Here is a 17,037-nt window from a genome sequence, read left to right on the forward strand (position 1 = left end):
TGTAATTAAAATGCAACATTTATAAGGCAACATACACACACAGATTCCGTTATTTATCTATCATGCTTTGCATATCACAACTGTAAAGACGACAGTTTTTTCTTGGAATGCTAAGCTCTGTAGACATCTGAAAGGCCGGGAAAGAGCAGACAAATAAACAGGAAAAATCTCTGCAATGACAAAAATGAGAAGTGGTGTCAACTTTTCCAATCATATCCTTAATAAAAATAATCAGAAAAACAGAGCTAAGTATGCAGACTCCAGCTAAAATGGGAATTCAGAAACGCAGTTGACTTCACCAGATGTGTACTGCAAAATGGAGACCCCTCACTGGACACATCACACCAGTGAGAAAACAAGCATGAGCTTGTTTGGAAAGGTCCTGCAGTACAGCAGTCCAATCTCTACACTACTGCTCATAGCCGTGGCACGAAGACGACTACAGCTACAACAGCAGATCCAGGCAGAACTCAAACATTGACCTCGTTCTGGATGGTGCACTGACTTCCTTGCCATTAAAAGCAACAACATGTCCAAGGCCACAACAAATAACAAATCCTAAACTTACCAGTATTGCTGTAAGCAAGGAATAACAGCAATGTGAACACCAGTAGAACCACTGATTAAGGAACTATTTGGCATTTGAAAGCAGACGGAATCTAAACAGATATATTCAGCATAGCAAAGCCCCATCGAAACATCCAAGCTGATAAGAGCTTGAGACTGGAGAATACCATTAGAGAGGTCTCTACCTTTCTGAAAAATTAAAACAAAACTGCACATTTCCATCAGGGAACTCTCAGAATAGCAAATGTTTTCCACTTGGTTAGTCTAATTAGCACAGTACCGGAAACATTAAATATTGTTTCCTGTCATTCACTCTGCAATGCATCCTTGCTTCCTTTTCTATTGTAACCTCATGTTTTCCTAGAATACCCAGCTGGTGCAAAACACCAGTCCAGCTCCAAGGGTAACAGCAATGGCATAAGTACGACTGCTGCAGAAGAGGCACCAGCTGGCCGAAAGCATTTCCAGCACCACATTGACTGTTGCTCTCAGAGCGGGCGAACAGAACAGTGGCATCAAGCACACAAACCCCTGGTCTTTTATAAAAGTGCTGTCACCATCACTGTCACCATCTCGCACAGACAGGATCAAGTCAGCAGGGTGGTCTTCCACCAGAGGAGTCCTTCTTCCCCTTCCACCTTTTCATTAAAAGGAGAAAGGAGAGCCAAAAGCAAGAATTTTCACTATGTTCATTACAGAACACAATCATGTACTACCAAGACACTTACAGTGAGAGGTTCCTAGCATTACTAGAAAAACAACCCACCCTGTTAAAAAGCTAAAAATAATAAAAAAAAAAAAAAATAGGAGCATGAATAAGACAACTGATTAATGAAGGTTACAGAATAGTTAGAGTAATGGAAAGGTGGAAAGAAGCAGCAACTCTTAATTCTGTGAATCATGCCTTTTGGATGGGAAGGCTGAGAACAAGAGCAGGAAGCCCATCAGGGTAACTGCAGTGAGACTAAAATATGGTAGAAAAACGAAATTTACATTATTTTCTCTCCTCTCATCAGTCTGAAGGTACTAACTCCTTGGGAAGAAGGAACATCCTTCATTTGCACAACACATACAGAGCTGAGTACGCTGTGAGCATTTAAAAATGAAACAGCAGCAAATGCAGAAAGGTAAGCGAGATGGAGAGAGAGGTATCAACAGGTCTCCCAGGGGATCTATGGCGGGGAGCCGAAAGGGCCTTTTCTGGAAGCCGACTCAGCTGTGCTGCCTGGAGACCGACCCCTCCTGCGGGGAAGACGGCTGCCCCCGGGCGGGGGCCCGAAAGGGGCAGAAAGAGCGAGGGCAGCTCGTCCTAGAGGCGCAGGGGATGGGGAGGGGACGCACGAAGGAGTGCGGAACCCCACGGGCTCCCGGCCGGGAGGGTGGAGGAGCCCGGGCTGGCGGCGGAGAGCGGCCGGAGCGCCCAGCGGGCAGGGCCCGCTCCCACCGGCGGAGGGGGCGCCCTGGGCCCGCAGCCCCCCTCGCCCCCCCCCGGGAGCGGCCCAAGCGGAGCGGGGCCCCCCGCCACAGGAGAGGGCCCGGCGGCGGGGAGGCCTTCCCCGGGGAGCGGGCGACGCGGCGGGTCCGGGTCCGGCTCCTCCCGCCAGGCCAGGCCAGGCCTGGCCGGGCCTTGGGGCCTGAGCGCGGCGGCGAGCCCGAGCCCATGCCGCCCAGGGGTCGGTACCTGGACGGGCTCCTGCAGCACCGTCATCCTGTTCTCCCCGGCCTCCGCCTCCTCCTCGCCGAGCCCGGAGCGGGGCGGCCCCGGCCCCGCCTCAGTGCGTGTCCCGGCGGCGGCGCGGCCCGGCCCGGCCCCTGCTCATTTAAACTCCCAGCGACCGTTACCGGGGCAGGCGGCGGGGAGGGAAGGAACGAGGCCGGCCAAACGCCGAGTCCACCCGAAGCTGGCGGCGGAAACACCCGAACCGTCTGCCGGAAATACCCGAAGCAGCAGGCGGAAAGAGCCGAGCGCCGACGGAAAACAGCTGGGAAAGCCCCCTCGTCAGCCAGGCGGAAGCGCCTCAGCCGACGGAGCCGCCCGAGCGCGGCCGGAGATAGCCGAGCCCAGCCGAGCGGAGCCGAGCCGAGCCGAGCTGAGCGGCGCGGCGAGCGGGGCGGAAGGGAGCGGGCCCGACGGCGGCAGCGGGGCGCTGAGGGGCAGCGGCCCGCTCGCCTCTGCCGCCGCCCCGGCCTCCCCTCGGTGCCCGTGAGCACCGGCACGGCAGCGTACAGGGGCCGGCTGAGGGAGGGAATAGCCGGGCAGTTCTGTCCCTCACAGCGGGGCGGGCCCTCAGCGCTGGCACCCGGCGTGCGGGGGTGCGGTGAAACCGCCTGCGGGGCCCGCGGCTCGTCCCTCAAAGCGCCTGTGCACCCATGCAAGGTGAAAGCTTGCACTTGGTACCAAAAAACGTGGCTCCGGGGTGTCCTGGCCTTCGGGAACCCCCAGCATCCCTCAGGGTGCTGGGCTGCAGTCTCCCTCCTGCCATCGCCCCAGGCCTGCTGCCCGCTGCGTAGGCCCGGGCCCTGGTGCTGGGCTTTGCCTGGTGCTTCCCTTGTCCCTGCTCCCAGTGTAGGGGATCAGCGGGGCACAGGTCCTGCCCCCATCGTTGACGGGAGCCCTGGGGTTGTGTGCTGCCAGCTCTCCCCAGGTACGTACAGCCAAGATAGCCAGGAGTAAAATGGGCAGATTGGGGTACCAGGGCAAGGGAGGTAATCTGACAGTTACAACGTGAATCTCTTTGCAGGTGCCAGTTTGTCTGACGTCTCCCAGCACAGAGAGAGCTCTCTTCCCAAAAGGATGGAATGAAGATGCACGACTAAACTTCAATTTATTAAAAATACTGACTTATTAATAGCCATCTGCAACTAGCAGAGGCCGTCCTTCTCTGAACCCCTTCACAGGCTTCCTGTAATGCAACAACCACATAACAGCACCCCCAGCACATGCGCACACGCCTGTGCACACAGACTCCATGCTCTCTCCTGCTCCTTCCAATTACCTTTTTGCACTTGCACACACTGCCTGAAGGACAGATCCTGGCCCTGCCTGATGTGCTGCTGAGCGGTGCAGAGCACATGTGGGAGCAGGGGCTGCATCTTTACATGAGAAGAAAAGCTGCGCGCGTGGTTCTTAGGTTGAAAGGTTGTGTGTAGAGCAGGGGGGCTTGGCCTGCCTGCTTCCCACTCTCTTTCTACATCTTTCTCTGCATTTCTGAAAAGCGTATATACAAGTTTGTTATCGCTCCAGTAGATCTGCAGGTGTTTGCTTTCAGGGCGTGAGCAGGTTGGCGTGGAAAGGCAAGGCTTTCTTCAATCCCTGACCTGAGACAAATAACAAAATGGGTCACGGAGCAGTGCTTTCCCCCGGGGATGGATACCTGGCTCGCTATCAGGTCCGCCCGAGTCATTTCCCCAACCATGAAGGGTGGAAAGAACATGATACAGTGACATGTCTGCCTTCCCTAAAGGCCTTTGGCCTCACATGCTGATGGTGGTGATGGTGATGTGTGTGTATGGGTCTGGGGGTCTGAGGGACCCTTTCAAGGAGCACAGTCCGTGCTCATCATCCTCATCCCGATCTCGCTGCCCTGCCATGCGCTGCTGATAACTCCTCAGGATGAAAGCTGGCTCCATCTGTCTCTTCCATTTCACAGGGCTCAGTGCTAACTCTCCTGACCTGCAGACCATCTTTGGTATGAATCTCTCTCTCTCTTATCACAGCCTGAGGAGACACAGCCACGGGCTCTCCTTAGAGTGGGGGGTTATTTTTGCCTCTCCTCGGACTCCCCTGGACTCCAAGTAAAGCGTCCGCACTATAAAAGGACAGAGTGTTGACTGTTGTCCTGGGACACCTCAATTTATAGAGATTCCTCCAGTCCTGAAGGAGGTCTGCGTGTGGGGGGGTCACTTGCTGGTGTCCACAGCTGCTTTTTACAAATGTGCGTGAGACTAAAACTGTCTCCTCCCCGGGATCCTCAGCTTTTCCAGGGGAGGCAGGGCACGAAGGCATGTGTAGAGGTATATAGCTATAGAGATATACTGCGCCTGTTCACGTGCATCATTCCAACTTGCTTTGGTACAAATCAGCTCCGCTTTATCCTAAGGAGACAGAACAGGTCCCCACAGGGAAGCGTGGCTGGCTGCTACCCCGAGGGTGCTTCAAAGGCTGGATTTCACAGCCCTCACGTTTTTCTCTAGTTCTCTCCATCATTTTCCACTGCTCTCTTTCTGTCTGTCTCTTTGCAAAAGTCTCTTTGGTTTTAATTTACAGTGTCATTCCTGTCTGCACAGAAGCTGGCGGCTCAAATACAAGGCTTGTACTCTGCGTATAGGAGCGAGAGTGCAGCCTCTTGGCTTGCCAGGGCAGGAATATCACAGCTAGCAGGGCCCCCAGACTCTGCTGTGGATTTCCTCTGCAAGTTCAGGCAGGTCCCCTGCCTCTCCTCTGCTCGGTGTTCCTCTCTGCAACAGCACGTTCCTCTGCAGGAGCCAATGCCGCGGTGGTGGTAAGGGCAAACGTGACCCCGGAGCGAGTGTGCAGCAAGCAGCGTCCTTTCTCACCCTATCACCGCGGTCCTTTAACAGCTTAAAACACAGATAGTACATTAAAGGCACGAGCTGCCCAGATTCTCCCTAATAGAAGCTGTAGAAATACCACAGACAGAAGCTAAAATCTAATCTTGCATCTATAAACAGCTTATGTTGCTTTTTATGAGCATTTGAATCAAGCAGTGGGAATTGGAAGCAGCTGTTACTCAGTCGCTGCGCAGAAACCAGCGAGTGGCAGCTGAAGTCAACCACATCGGAGCAAAATGCCTTCAATTTCTAGTCAAAGTCATGGAGTGAGAACACTGGAATAAGGAACAAATCAAAGAAAAGCGTTTTCTGCTCCCAGGTGTTCTGCTGACGGGAGGGCTGAGTTTTCTGTCATGAATTATTCACTTCTAATGATGCTATGATGATTTTTTTGCAGGTAGGAAGAGGGAGAGAGCCACCAGCTTGCATGGCACAGCCCCCAGACAGCTTCGGGCTGTGAACGCGCCGTCTGCCTGGAGAGGCACCGTCCAGGGAGCCCTGTCCTGGCTGGGCTCCATCCCAGGCGGGACACTACCTGCACCCCAGGGCCCCGCCATCCCGTGCCATGAGGGTGGAGGTGTGCCCTGGCCCAGAAATACCCATCGCTTCCCCGTTTGCCTTCCCCCTCGCTGATTCATCAGGATTCAACTTCCTGGAAACCACCCTTCAAAACTAGACTTTTGGATCTGTCAATGATATAGAAAAAAGAAAGTTTTTAATGTTTTCTCTGATGTTTTTGGTTTTTTAAAGGGCCTCTGGCCTTTTTTGGCTGGGACAGGCAGCACGTTGACGAAGGAGAGGTGCCTGCTGGTCTCTCCCATGACAGGAACAGTGGCAGGGCCAAGCAGGTCCCTCTTTGCTCCATGGTGCAGTTCAGCCTGGACCTGGAGGGAATGCTCATGGGGCAGCATGTTGTAGGGTGGGTGGGCTACAGGTGCAGAAAAGGGCTGGTTTTAGGGCAGAGAGGAGGTGAAGAACCTCCCAAGAACAGGGGATGGCCAGACTGCAGCCCAGCTCCTGGCCCACGCTGAGGGTGGGGTGATGAACAAAGACCCTCACTCCCAAGTCTGAACTCCTCCCTCACATCTAGCGGTCATAAAACCTGCCTTTTTCCCCTCTCTGTGGGATCGTCCTGCCATCTCCAATTGCTGGTGGAGACCGAGGGGTCTCCTCCATCCACCACTTCAGTGAGTAGTCCAAAGCCAAAGCAGAGATACCATTTAAGGGAGGAAGAAACCAAATTTAATGAGCCAAATGTCACAGGAAAAACCTGAAAAGAATAACTTAAAGTTTAAAACCAAGTTGCAGATGTCTCATTGTATACCGAGGCTTAGGCACACGTGTGGAGGCCAACTCTTCATGCGAAAAATCTCTGCAGATGTGCGACATCCAGGGAGGAAGGGACATGGATGGAGGAATCGCGCTGTTCGTGGTGCTCAGGTGGGTTCAAACATTTCCGAGAGCCTGGGAGACAAGCGGGAGGGGGCTTAACGCAATGTATCTTTAAGACGAGAGTGCTCCTTCTCAGATGAACCCAAAATGTCAGTAGCTGCAATTCCACACCATCAGAAAAAAGCGTTTCATGCAAATAATTTTGTGTAAAATTACATCCCCCTGGCAGTTTGCCACCTAACCACCTATATTGCTGAGCTGATGAACAGAAACTGGAGAGAAATGGATTAAAAACAAGATTAAAAAGATGCTGAACATTCAAAGTTCAGACTTCTGTTTGCCTCCATTTTAACCTTCTGATGTTTAAAGAGATTTGTAGAGGGCAAAAAAAAAGAGATTTTTAAATGTTTAATTTGTGTATTTAGCAGTATCTGAAGGTCATTTTTCTTTTTTTTTTTCTTTCCCTGTTGCCTTTCACACAGCTACGGAGAGGAAAAATGTTTAAGAAAAGTAAGCGAGATAACAAAACTGTAAGAAGCTGGCAGAGGAGAGTCAGGCCAGCTCTTAGTAATTTGGATTTTCTTTTAAATTGAATAGATTTCCGAGGGATAGTTCACCCTAAAAGAAATCTGTTTCTCTTTTCATCAGACAGACTTAGAGGGACACAAAAAGCTTAACAAGCATCAATGGTACATTTTCCATATTCGTTCTAATGTTAATGGCAATGTTGATATTTCTTAAGTATTAGCACAGTGGTATAGAAATTTCCTCGCTAAGTACTTAGCATTTTCTTAGCGCCAAGTAATTCACTGCTGCAAGCTTTTAAATACGTATTTCCACCAGCTGCTGTTTGATGACCACCTGAGCTCCTGGTGGGTTAGAAAATGTACCGCCATAAACCACACCAACCTCTTTCTTTCCGAGCAGAGAATCGACACAATTAACCAGACCACGACTGACAGGCACAGGGCTGACGCTGTCCCGATAAATTTTAAATGGCACGAGTTACAAATGAGGTTCGTTATCGTGAATGCAGCTTTTTGTGCTTTCAGAGCTGGGATTATTCCTGTGGCATTAGTCCACTGCAGGGTTGCTTGTGGGGTTTGGGTTTTGGTTCCTCTGCCCCTGGCTGTTATATGCAAGATTTCCAATTTCAGAGTAAGCAGCAGGAGACCCCGATAAACTCACCTGAAGTTTCTTCTTTCAGCCAGACATGATGTGCTTGACAAAAGCTGAGGAGAAAATGAGAAATGAAAGCATGAGAGGTCAAAGCATGGTGTGAGCTGTGGTGGGGCGGGCAGAGAGGCAGCGGGGGGTACCCCCAGCCCGGGGCACCCCAGGAATGAAAGGGACGTGCTCTGCCAGGACTGGGATTTCTCCTTCTGTTCCCACCTTTCTCATGCCATCCCAAACCTGGTTAGAGTGATACCAAACCCCTCTTGGAGACGAACCAGTACCACTATCCCCAGTTTTCTGAGGCCAAGGGAAATGGGTACCCTCTTTTCCTCAATGAGCTGCAATTTTAGAGGTTCCCAGATTTAACCACCCCCTATGCCAGATTTTCACCCTCTTGGAGCCATGAGCTATCTGAGTCTCCAAATGTTCCCAACCAGCCTCTGCTGTGAAAGATGCTGGCTTTGTTTATTTTTGATAGCTTACAACAAAACAGTGCCAAAACTGGGGATAAAACAGTCCTGAAACCCTCGGAAACGTGCTGCCTTCAATTGCTTTTACTGGAAATCACTGGCACAACCGCCTTGTTCCCACCCCAGCTGACATGTCTCACAGCTCTACTAGAAGAGGCTTTGGAGGGTGGTCCACATCTCCCTCTCACTGATCACCAATGTCCTCACAGAGGACACATTTTGCACCCTAAGACAAGATGACCATGTCTGGGATGGCCCCGACTGGCATCTCTTGCTCCTACCTTCATAGTTGATACAGCCATTGGCATCTTCTTGCCCTGCCATGAGCTGTTCCACCTCGCTTTCTGTCATCTTCTCCCCTGGAGGAGGAGGATGGATGGAGAGGTGAGGGGAAGGGTTCTCAGCCCACCAGGACCCTCCTGTCCTTCTTCCAGAGAGCCAAAGCCACCAGAGGAAGGAGAAGGAGCTGTGCACCCCTACAGACTGGGGAATGCTGCTGGGAGATTGTGTGGAGAGGACCAAACTGCAGTGGTCGTCTGGTAATTGAGGATTTTATGGACTCTCCATCTCACCTGAATCATGCGTGAAGCTGTGGCATAAGATGGAAAAGGCCACATATTCAGGAACCATTCACTCCTGCAAAAGCCTACGAGCAGCAGAATAAAAAGGATCTCTCCAACGTGTGAGACCAGCAAACTAACCCGAGGCATTTTCCCAGAAAGAGCTTAGGGGTGGCCTGTGTCCTGCTCCCCTCCCCAGGGCCAGCCCGTACCCAGCGTGACCAGCACATGGCGCAGCTCAGCCCCCATCACCATGCCGTTGCCCTCCTTGTCGAAGACACGCAGCCCTTCCACAAAGTCCTCGAAGCTGCCCTGCTCCTTGTTGCAGGTGAAGTGCTGCAGGATGGGGAGGAAGGTCTCGAAGTCCAGCATCTTTGTGTTCATTTCTGGAAGGGGAGGAGGAGATGGGGCCAGAGATTAACTTAATTGAGTTGAGGTCAGCCTCTGAGGACCTCCTGCTTAACCTTCCTGGTCTCATTTCCATCTGAGTACAGGGGAGAAACCCCACAAAGTGGTGGGACTATCAGTATATTATACTTGAGATGGGAAGATCCGATCCATATGAGGAATAAAGTATTAACATCTGAGGACTGCACATGGCCTGCCGATATCAACCAAAAATTAAAACCAGCAGGTAGGTCCTCTGCCACCAAGGCAACGTGGCTGCACTGGGACTGGTCAGGTTACACCAGTTTGCACCAGCTCAGGATATGGTCTGCTAAGCATCAATTGCCACCATCCCCAGCTGAGGGCAACCTATCCCTTACAACAGCCATGGCACGGGGAGAGGGAGTGAAGGAATTTTGGGGGAATGAAGCCTCTCTGCGCCATTTCCTTCCCAATTCCTTCATCTTGCAGGGCTGTTCCTACAGGGGACGTAATATTTCATTTGCTGCCAGGGAGCACAGGGATTGCTTGTCCCACCCTGTCCCCGCTGCCCCAGTTTGCTGTCACCTTCTGGCTTGGGCTTGCCCAGCACCTTCAGGACCTCCGCGTTAGTGGGGTTGTGACCAAGCGCCCGTAGGACATCCCCGCACTGCGCATAGGTGATCTGCATGGCTCCTGTCGGCGTCCGGTCAAACAGGCCGAAAGCTTCTTTGAACTCTGCGGGGAAGAAGAGCTTGGATGTCCTCTGCCATGCTGGCCCCATTTCCCACCCCACTGGGAGCGAGTCCTGCTTGGCAGGCAGGGAAGGGATGGACACGTGTGGCGGGTGCCCTCTGCACCCGTCGCCGCTGCCCAGGGCAGGCAGACCTGCACTAGCCTAAGCAACGAGCCGCTGAAGCTTGCCAGACTCCTTCAACGAGTCGCTCAGCTTCTCGAGCAGGTTTTGCCACCTATGTGGAGCTGGCTGGATGAATTCTGCTGGGATTCCTGCACCACCTTGTGCTGGCAGCACCGGCTGCAGGTGCAGGCTGCTGTTTCGGCTGCAGAACATTCCCCTTGCTCTTCCCCTTTTCGACTCGGGCCTCCTGAGGACCCCACAACTGTCCCACTGCACTCCCATGACACCTGCAACACCCCGTCCGCTCTGCTGGCATCCCCCCAGCCCCAGTCAGGCAGACACAGTGCAGCATTGCTGTGGAGGGGTGGCACTGGGGAAGGGCGACCATGTCCACCCCAGCCTTGCAGACCACATGTTGTGCCAAGCCTGCTTGGAAGGACATGGGAGATTTGTTTCCAAGCTTGCTCCCGTAAATTATCATGCCATTAAGCATTACATTTTACCTGGAGGAAGGAGGCCTAAATTAGGAACAATTAAGGATCTCTTTCCTTCTGTGTGTGATGCTTTTCAGCTTCCTGACCTGCTGCTGGATTCTCTCTTTAATCCCAATGTTGGCTACAGGGACAACCATACTCCTGTGGCTGCTCAGAGCCTGGTTTCTGCCTCTTGTTTCAACCCAGAAGATCTTCTCCACTACAACAGGCTCCTCACTGGTGTCAAGGTGCAAAATGTGGGAAACCAGTCCTCCAGGAACCCCCCCAAGTCCTTACCCTCTTCCTCCACAGGCGAGCCAAGGACCCTGAGGCTGGCAGCTGGCACCTGCCTCTCCAGCTGCTCCATGCAGGCAGTGAGATGGTGGTTTTTCTGCAGCAGATGCTCCACACACTTCTGGATTTCATCCTCCTGCCTCCAGGCCAGCAAGTCCACCTGAGCAGTTGACTGGCCCAAGTGGGTAATCAGCCTTTCCAGCCTGTCCATGTGAAGGATCAGAGCTGTGAGTTTCTTGTCCATGGCGCTAATGCATTCCAGGTTCTGGTCCATCTTCTTCATGATGTCCAGCAATAGCTCGCTCAAAGCAGAGCTGCTGCTCTTCCTACTGTTGGGTGGGATGAAACGATCGCAGTCGCCATGCAGAGATGGAGATGTCATGGTCTGGTAGGCATTGCCTTGGGTTTGGTGGGAATCCTTGCCCAGGGCTTTGGGTTTGATCCATTTTCTACTTGGCATCTTTATAGCTTCTGCTGAGCCTTGCCATCCCCTGGACTTGTCCCCACGATCTTCATGCCGTGTCCCTGTAGTCCTGTCCACGGTCACCCCAGCACTTCAGGGTGAACTCACAATGGCTCCCTCTCGCAGGTGAGGTCCCTCCGTCTGGTTCCGGGGGGATCCAGGGAGTGACAGCACCGCCTGCGAGTCCCTGGGCCAAGAGGCACCGCTACGAGGGACCTCAGCGATGTCCGCTCCTGACTCCCCGGCGCCGCGGGAGCATGTCACGTGCTCTGGGATGTCGCTGCAGGTTAAATCCAAATATCTTCGCATTTTAACTTGCTCACATTTCCACTGGCTCTCTTTTTTCCTTTCACAAGCTGGTTTAGGGGCCGAGCCTGCAGGATACTGGGTCTCCTCCTCCCAGTATTCCCACCAGGATCTGCACTCGGATCTTATCCCTTCCCTAGTCTGTACAGAGGCATTAAAACTGCCCATGGAGAGATGAGAAATCCCAATCCCAGCTCAGCCCCTCGGCATGGGGCTGTCCCTGCACTGCCAGAGGCTGCTCCTCCCATGCGAATCCCAGACTTTGAACCAGGCTGCATCTCTCACCATGAATGGAAAAATACCTTTTCCCTGCCAGGCTCTGAAGCTGGGATTATCCTCTTTGACTGGGGCACCCTCAGGGCAGAGCAAGGAGCCAGGATCCATTCATTGCTCCCAACAGCCCGGCATTGCAGTCTCAGCTAAATCCCTGCTCCTACTCCCCTCCGGCATTGCTCCCATCCCATCTCCTCTCCTGCCTCCTCCCTTCCCACCAGCACTCTTTCCCACCTCCTTACCAGCCCGATACTGGTCAGGGACACGACTTTCTGATTTCTTATGTCCCTTCTACCTGCTAGGAAACCTCACGAGCCCGTCATGGAGAACGAGCAGCATGTTGGGGGGGAATGGGGTACCTGGATCCTGCTGGGCTTTCCCCCAGGAAGGAGTTTGATGTGCGGGGCCTCGGCTCTCACATCTGCTGCGAAAAACTACCTGGAAAAAGGACTCCCCATTTCTAATGCAATCTCTGGGAGAAGGTGAATCTGCACTTACCTTCGATCTGCTCTGCAGTGAATTCAATCTGTTGGGAGAAGAGAACAGAGCCGGGCATGAGGGCTGAGTTACTGCCAGGGGTAATGAAGGGGCTCTCCCCGGTGTTTGAAGATCTCCCTCCCCAGGCTCCACAGCCTGCTCGAGGCGGGGACCATATCCATGCTGTGTCCAGCCGTGCCGTGCCTGGGAGTGGTCCTGCCCTCGCTGCAGAGCCGAGATCCCTGCAGAAAGCGCGGCTGGCAGCAGCGCAGCGGGCAAGGGGTGGGCAGGCAGCGGGGATGCTTGGACCACAGTCAGGGCTGGTTTGGGTGGAAAGGATGTTATTTCAGGGCTTCATCCCTAGTTCAAGTGATTAAACAGCCTCTGTGCTGAGCCTATTAACAACTCTCCTGCCACAGCTCTGGCTTAAAAATGTAACTATATCCTGGGGAATCACGGAAAAAGTGAGGTCCTGATGTAGAGACTTGGATAAAAGATGCTCTCACGTGGAGGAGACAACGCAGGCAGCAAAATACTTTAGGATGGAGACAGTGGGTGGTAGAAAAGCTTTTTAAAGCCTCTGATGCCCCAACACAGCGTCTCAGCCAGGGGCTGTGGGGCATTTGGCTCCACAGCCGGAGCTCTGGGCAGCAGCGTCCCAGCGCGAGGGCGAAGCAGTTTCCTTGGGTGAGCACTGTGCAGGGCTGGATGGGGGAAGGCTGAAACATCCCCCCAGCGAGGAGAGCATCACTCCCAGCCTGCTGCATCAATGCAATCTGATCATTTTCCCCTCCCAGCCCTGGCTCTCAGCCTGGCAAATGCCGTTTGCGCGGCGCGTTGCATCGCCTGTGCCTGGCAGATGACAGGCACGAAGAAAGACCGTGACGTCTTCATTCCTCACTCACCTTCACACTCTTGGGATCGAAGGCAGGCTCTCTGGGTGGCTCCGGGGCTGGAGCTGGTTTGGCTCCTTCCTTCTTCGGGTCGGGTTTCTTGAGCGGCATCGCGCTGGGTCTTTGCAAAGGTGCAGGGATGAGTCCTGCTGCCCAGCGAAGCAACCGAATGGAGGGATGAAAGGCAAAGCCTCCTCCTTCCCTTATATACGGAGCCCTGTCCGCACCCCGGCGGGGCAGGCCCGCTGCTGGAGCAACTGCTACTTACTATAAAAGGAAGAAAACTCAAACGAGAGGGGCCCCAACTTGACAATTGCCCATTGTCATCGGCTCCTGGAGCGGCGAAGCCACCAGCCGCCCCCCCCAGGCCACAAAAGGGGGGACATCTCCCTCTCCAGCACCTGCACCGGGTGGGCTGCATGGGGGCCGCTTGCTAAATGATCACTGAAAACCTAAACGCGAACGGCCCCGGGTGCCTGGCAAGAAAATAGCAACATGACGGCTGATAAACCTGATGCGATACCCACGGGAAAAGCGCGTCTGTTTTTAGGCAGGCCTGCAAGGGTGGATGCTGCAGAACCCTTTTTAAGACTGGGATTTATGAAGTGCTGGTTCAAAGGAGCTCAGTCCTCTCTGAACGATCCCCCCGGCCTCGTGCTCAGGGTCTGGTTTGCCCCAGTCTCTCCCCAGGGCTGAGCTCGTGCCCTGGAAAAGGCCGCACTGCAGGCGAGAAGCCGTGCTCACCTCCATCGGGATGGCTGATGAGGGTAATGCGAAGGACGGCTAAAGCCAGGCATTTAATTCGTCAGCTCAGGGTCTTTCACAGCCCCGCACCACTCGTCCCGTGCATCCCCAAAGGCTGCGGGGCAGAGCGGGTGATAGGGTCTCCGTTCGGCTCCTCCCCAGGCGCTGGGCAGGCTCCAGTGGGGGCTGCTCCTGCTCTCACCCTCCTCGCCCAACTGTTTGAAGACGCACAGGAGGTAGAAGAAGTCATCGAGGTTCAGCATCCCAGAAAATGGGGCTTGAAGGTTACACCGAGACATCCTAAACCATCAACTTAAATATAGCCAGATTGCAACAGGGCACAGGAGAAGGAAAACCCATCCCCAGTTTCCACTGGGGTCCCAGAGCTGGTATTTTGCTAACAGAAATAAATGGGCAAGAATAAATTACAACACATGAGAGCATCTTCTCTGCTGTGGAGATGCTGCCCAGCCTCATTGCTCCAGCCAGCGCTTGCTTCAGGTGGGCTGCAGGGACGGTTGCGAGCCGCTGGGTGGAACAGGATCCTCTGAGATGCTGTTAGTCCCGGTGCGAGAGCTACGAGGTCCTGGTGCTGGCCAGAGTCTGAGCCATTCTATTTGTACATTATAGATGTGTGTATTTAAGTTTTGTTTATATATAGATGTAGAAAATGCAGTTATATTTGTGTTTTCAGGTGGTTGAGTCAGGCTGGTTCAGGTCATGGTGTATCACAGCGACTCAGGCTTGGCATGACCGGGTAGGTCTAATCCTGCTGTTTCAGAGCTGCTGCAGGGCTAGGAGTGAGGGAACAGGGGCTGTCACCAGCTCAGCCCTGTGCCCAGAGCCCCCCCAGCCTCTTCCCTGCCAAAACGCCGCTGGAGCTGGAGGCTGAGCCGTTGCCAGCTGGGTTATGGAGGTCTTTCGGGAGGAGGCAGCAGCCGCAAACTGCTGGGAAATTTGCTGTCTGCCATCATCTCACGATTGCTAGCATGGATTCGGGGAGCTGAGGGGGCTGGGTGGGTGTCGTTTGCAATGATCGCTTTCCAGATCTCTCTATAATATAGCAAGTAATTTAGCAGAAAAAAACCTCACATCGTGTTTTGCTAACTGCAAACTCGGAGCTTGGGTCAGATTTCGCCTGCAGTGGGAATCAAATTGCCCCTGCGCGTTGCTGCCTCCCCCTCAGCCAGCATCCATCCATCCAGGCATCCACCCGACTCCAAAATAACCTCACCTTAACTCCATCCTCACTCCCGGCAGCTTCTGGGTCAGAAATCAGTACCCAGAAGAGCCTTCAGAAAACATTAATCCTGCGATTTAGCTGCTTAGCCCTTCTCCTGTCCCACATGCCCGTGCAGCACCCTGATGAGCAAGCGCGGGAGCTGCGGTGCCGCTCGGCAGAGTGATGCTGCCGGGCTGGTGCCGGCACCCACGCGATGGGCCGGGGTGGTGGCTAAATTGGGCCGGGGAGATGGGCAGCTGCCCAAGATGCCCCTAATCCCTTCTTGATTTACAGCTGATTGCCATGGCAGGGAAAGCAACCACGAGGCTTGTTTTCCTGTCCGAATTAATCAGAGGGAGTAGCAGCACCTCCTGAACGCTGTCATTTGGATTTACTTTGCTCTCTCAGCCGGCTGATATGCCTTCCCTTGCCGCAGGAGCCAAGCAAAAGTCTGACCTGCCTCCAAGCAGCCACAGGGGCTTGTGGTTGGGACGAGGACAAGCCGCTCTGCCAGGAAAACCTGGAGGGAGGCTCCGGGGGCTCTGCCCTGCGCAGGATTTTGCCCTCATGGAGGCAGCAATAGCTGTGCCCGGCCATGGATTACATGGGCTAGGGGTGAGGCCCCGGGTTGGGAGACTGCTGTTCCCAAAGTTTGGCACTGGGCTTTTGAATTTCAGCCTCATCCGACTAATGACGGCCTGCTCGGCGAACAAGGACTCCCCACTCTGTGCCCCTGTTTCTCCGGGGGGACGCCTGGGCTGCTGCGGGGACACAAGGTGTTCGAGGTGGCCGATTCAAGCCGGGCATCCGCACGATCCCAAAACACAGGGGCCAGCCCTGGGGCCTCCCTGCGGGGATGCGGGTGACAAGGGACCACTCTGATGGGGATGGTGTCAGCTGCGGTGGGACCAGCTCTGACCCACCAGCCCTGCCGGTCCGGTTTATCTCATTCACGGGCTGCATGAGGCACCCATCAGGGTGGAAACTCCCTACTGCCAGGACTGTCCGTCTGTCCTGCCTGCTCCCTGCTGCCAGGACTGTCCGTCTGTCCAGCCTCCCTCCGCAGAAGGCTAAATGCAGTTGTGCAGTGAGGTCCTTTTGCAAAGCAAATGCACAAAGGCAGCAAGGTGCTCGTCCTAGTGGGGAGCAGGACCGATCCTGGCACATCTCCCCAAAACACGCCCCAGCCCCAAGAGAAGGAAAAGGGTTAAACTGGCATCTGCCTGAAAGACATCCCATCTCGGGAGCATCAGTGCTGAGGTGCTGCTCACGTGCGAGGTGATGCTCACATGCTTGCACCCTCTGCCTCCCTACCTCCAGCCACCTCGCTGGGATTTTCCCCAGGGTCCTTCGGCTCCTTGGGACCAGTCAGGCTGGAGGGGACCGAGTAGCGCAGGGGCAGTGGGAGGATGCTATGACAGCTGAAAAATGAGCCACCAGGCAGTGAGAGAAGTTTCTGAAAAGAGAAGAGGAATTTGCCTTGAATGAAGAGGATTTTAGCACCTAGGGCTAAGCCAATAAACCTCTGCCATCCCCATCCAAACGGGAATTGTTTGCATACGCTCCAGGAGCTGCTTAAAGCAGGCGAGACACGGAGACTGAATAGCAGCAAGGATGGTGGGGGGAGAACCCCCCCTGCCTGGTAAGCCTGCGAGCGGCTCCCTATAGCACTGCCGGGGCTGTGCCCGCCGGGACGGGGGACTCACCTCTGGGTGCTCCCCCAGCCCTGAGCACCCAGGGACGGGCTGTGCCCCTGCCGTCACCTCGCCTCGACAGGGACCGAAGCCGGGAAGGTGCTCACAGAAGATGCTCTGTCCTGCTGAACGCGCCAGCCCTCTCCATCACCTGCGGCCCGGGGCCACCAGCAATTCGGCTGTCCTCAGGTGAAGGCTTTGCTTTCTCCAGCTCGTTGTCCCTGAGGTCCCCATCT

General features: G+C 54.3%; 2 protein-coding genes and 1 long non-coding RNA gene across 20 annotated transcripts in view; 1 reads left to right on the forward strand and 2 right to left on the reverse strand.

The window, feature by feature from the left end:
* CDC27 (cell division cycle 27) overlaps positions 1-3,006 on the reverse strand; it is a 36,873-nt gene extending 33,867 nt beyond the window's left edge. For 7 of the 8 annotated variants that reach the window (XM_087770154.1, XM_087770153.1, XM_087770152.1 and 4 more), the window contains exon 1: positions 2,249-2,552. In XM_087770154.1, the coding sequence (XP_087626280.1) occupies positions 2,249-2,275 (27 nt within the window). In that variant the 5' untranslated portion in view covers positions 2,276-2,552. Of the gene's footprint in view, positions 1-2,248 lie in introns of all 8 variants that reach the window. The other variant, XM_087770150.1, reaches the window with a different exon arrangement.
* LOC148054288 (uncharacterized) lies at positions 2,993-5,864 on the forward strand. Its single transcript, XR_015707479.1, has 2 exons — positions 2,993-3,212; positions 3,309-5,864. It is a non-coding gene; the product is annotated as an uncharacterized LOC148054288 (long non-coding RNA).
* Positions 5,865-6,273: 409 nt separating this feature from the next.
* Positions 6,274-17,025, reverse strand: MYL4 (myosin light chain 4). 11 transcript variants are annotated; one of them, XR_015707464.1, is made up of 10 exons: positions 16,814-17,025; positions 16,422-16,563; positions 13,154-14,679; positions 12,270-12,568; positions 10,733-11,472; positions 9,692-9,841; positions 8,950-9,123; positions 8,459-8,823; positions 7,720-7,763; positions 6,291-6,603 (listed from the first exon to the last, which is right to left on the reverse strand). XR_015707464.1 is itself a non-coding variant. In XM_087770061.1 (8 exons), exons 3-7 carry the CDS (start codon positions 11,187-11,189, stop codon positions 7,735-7,737), a joined length of 888 nt encoding a protein of 295 aa, XP_087626187.1. In that variant the 5' UTR covers positions 11,190-11,472; positions 12,270-12,568; positions 13,154-13,291; the 3' UTR covers positions 6,320-6,603; positions 7,720-7,734. The 11 variants fall into 11 exon arrangements, 2 of the variants coding, with proteins under 2 accessions (XP_009462899.1, XP_087626187.1); XR_015707470.1 differs by lacking the exons at positions 16,422-16,563; positions 16,814-17,025 and having other exon boundaries at positions 6,592-6,603; positions 8,459-8,536; positions 8,750-8,766; positions 13,154-13,291; XR_015707467.1 differs by lacking the exons at positions 16,422-16,563; positions 16,814-17,025 and having other exon boundaries at positions 6,592-6,603; positions 8,459-8,536; positions 8,750-8,823; positions 13,154-13,291.
* Positions 17,026-17,037: the final 12 nt, after the last annotated feature.

The sequence above is a fragment of the Nipponia nippon genome, unplaced genomic scaffold (genome assembly GCF_047370975.1).
Source record: "Nipponia nippon isolate SJK-2023a ecotype South Korea unplaced genomic scaffold, ASM4737097v1 scaffold_32, whole genome shotgun sequence".
NCBI classification, from domain to species: domain Eukaryota; kingdom Metazoa; phylum Chordata; class Aves; order Pelecaniformes; family Threskiornithidae; genus Nipponia; species Nipponia nippon.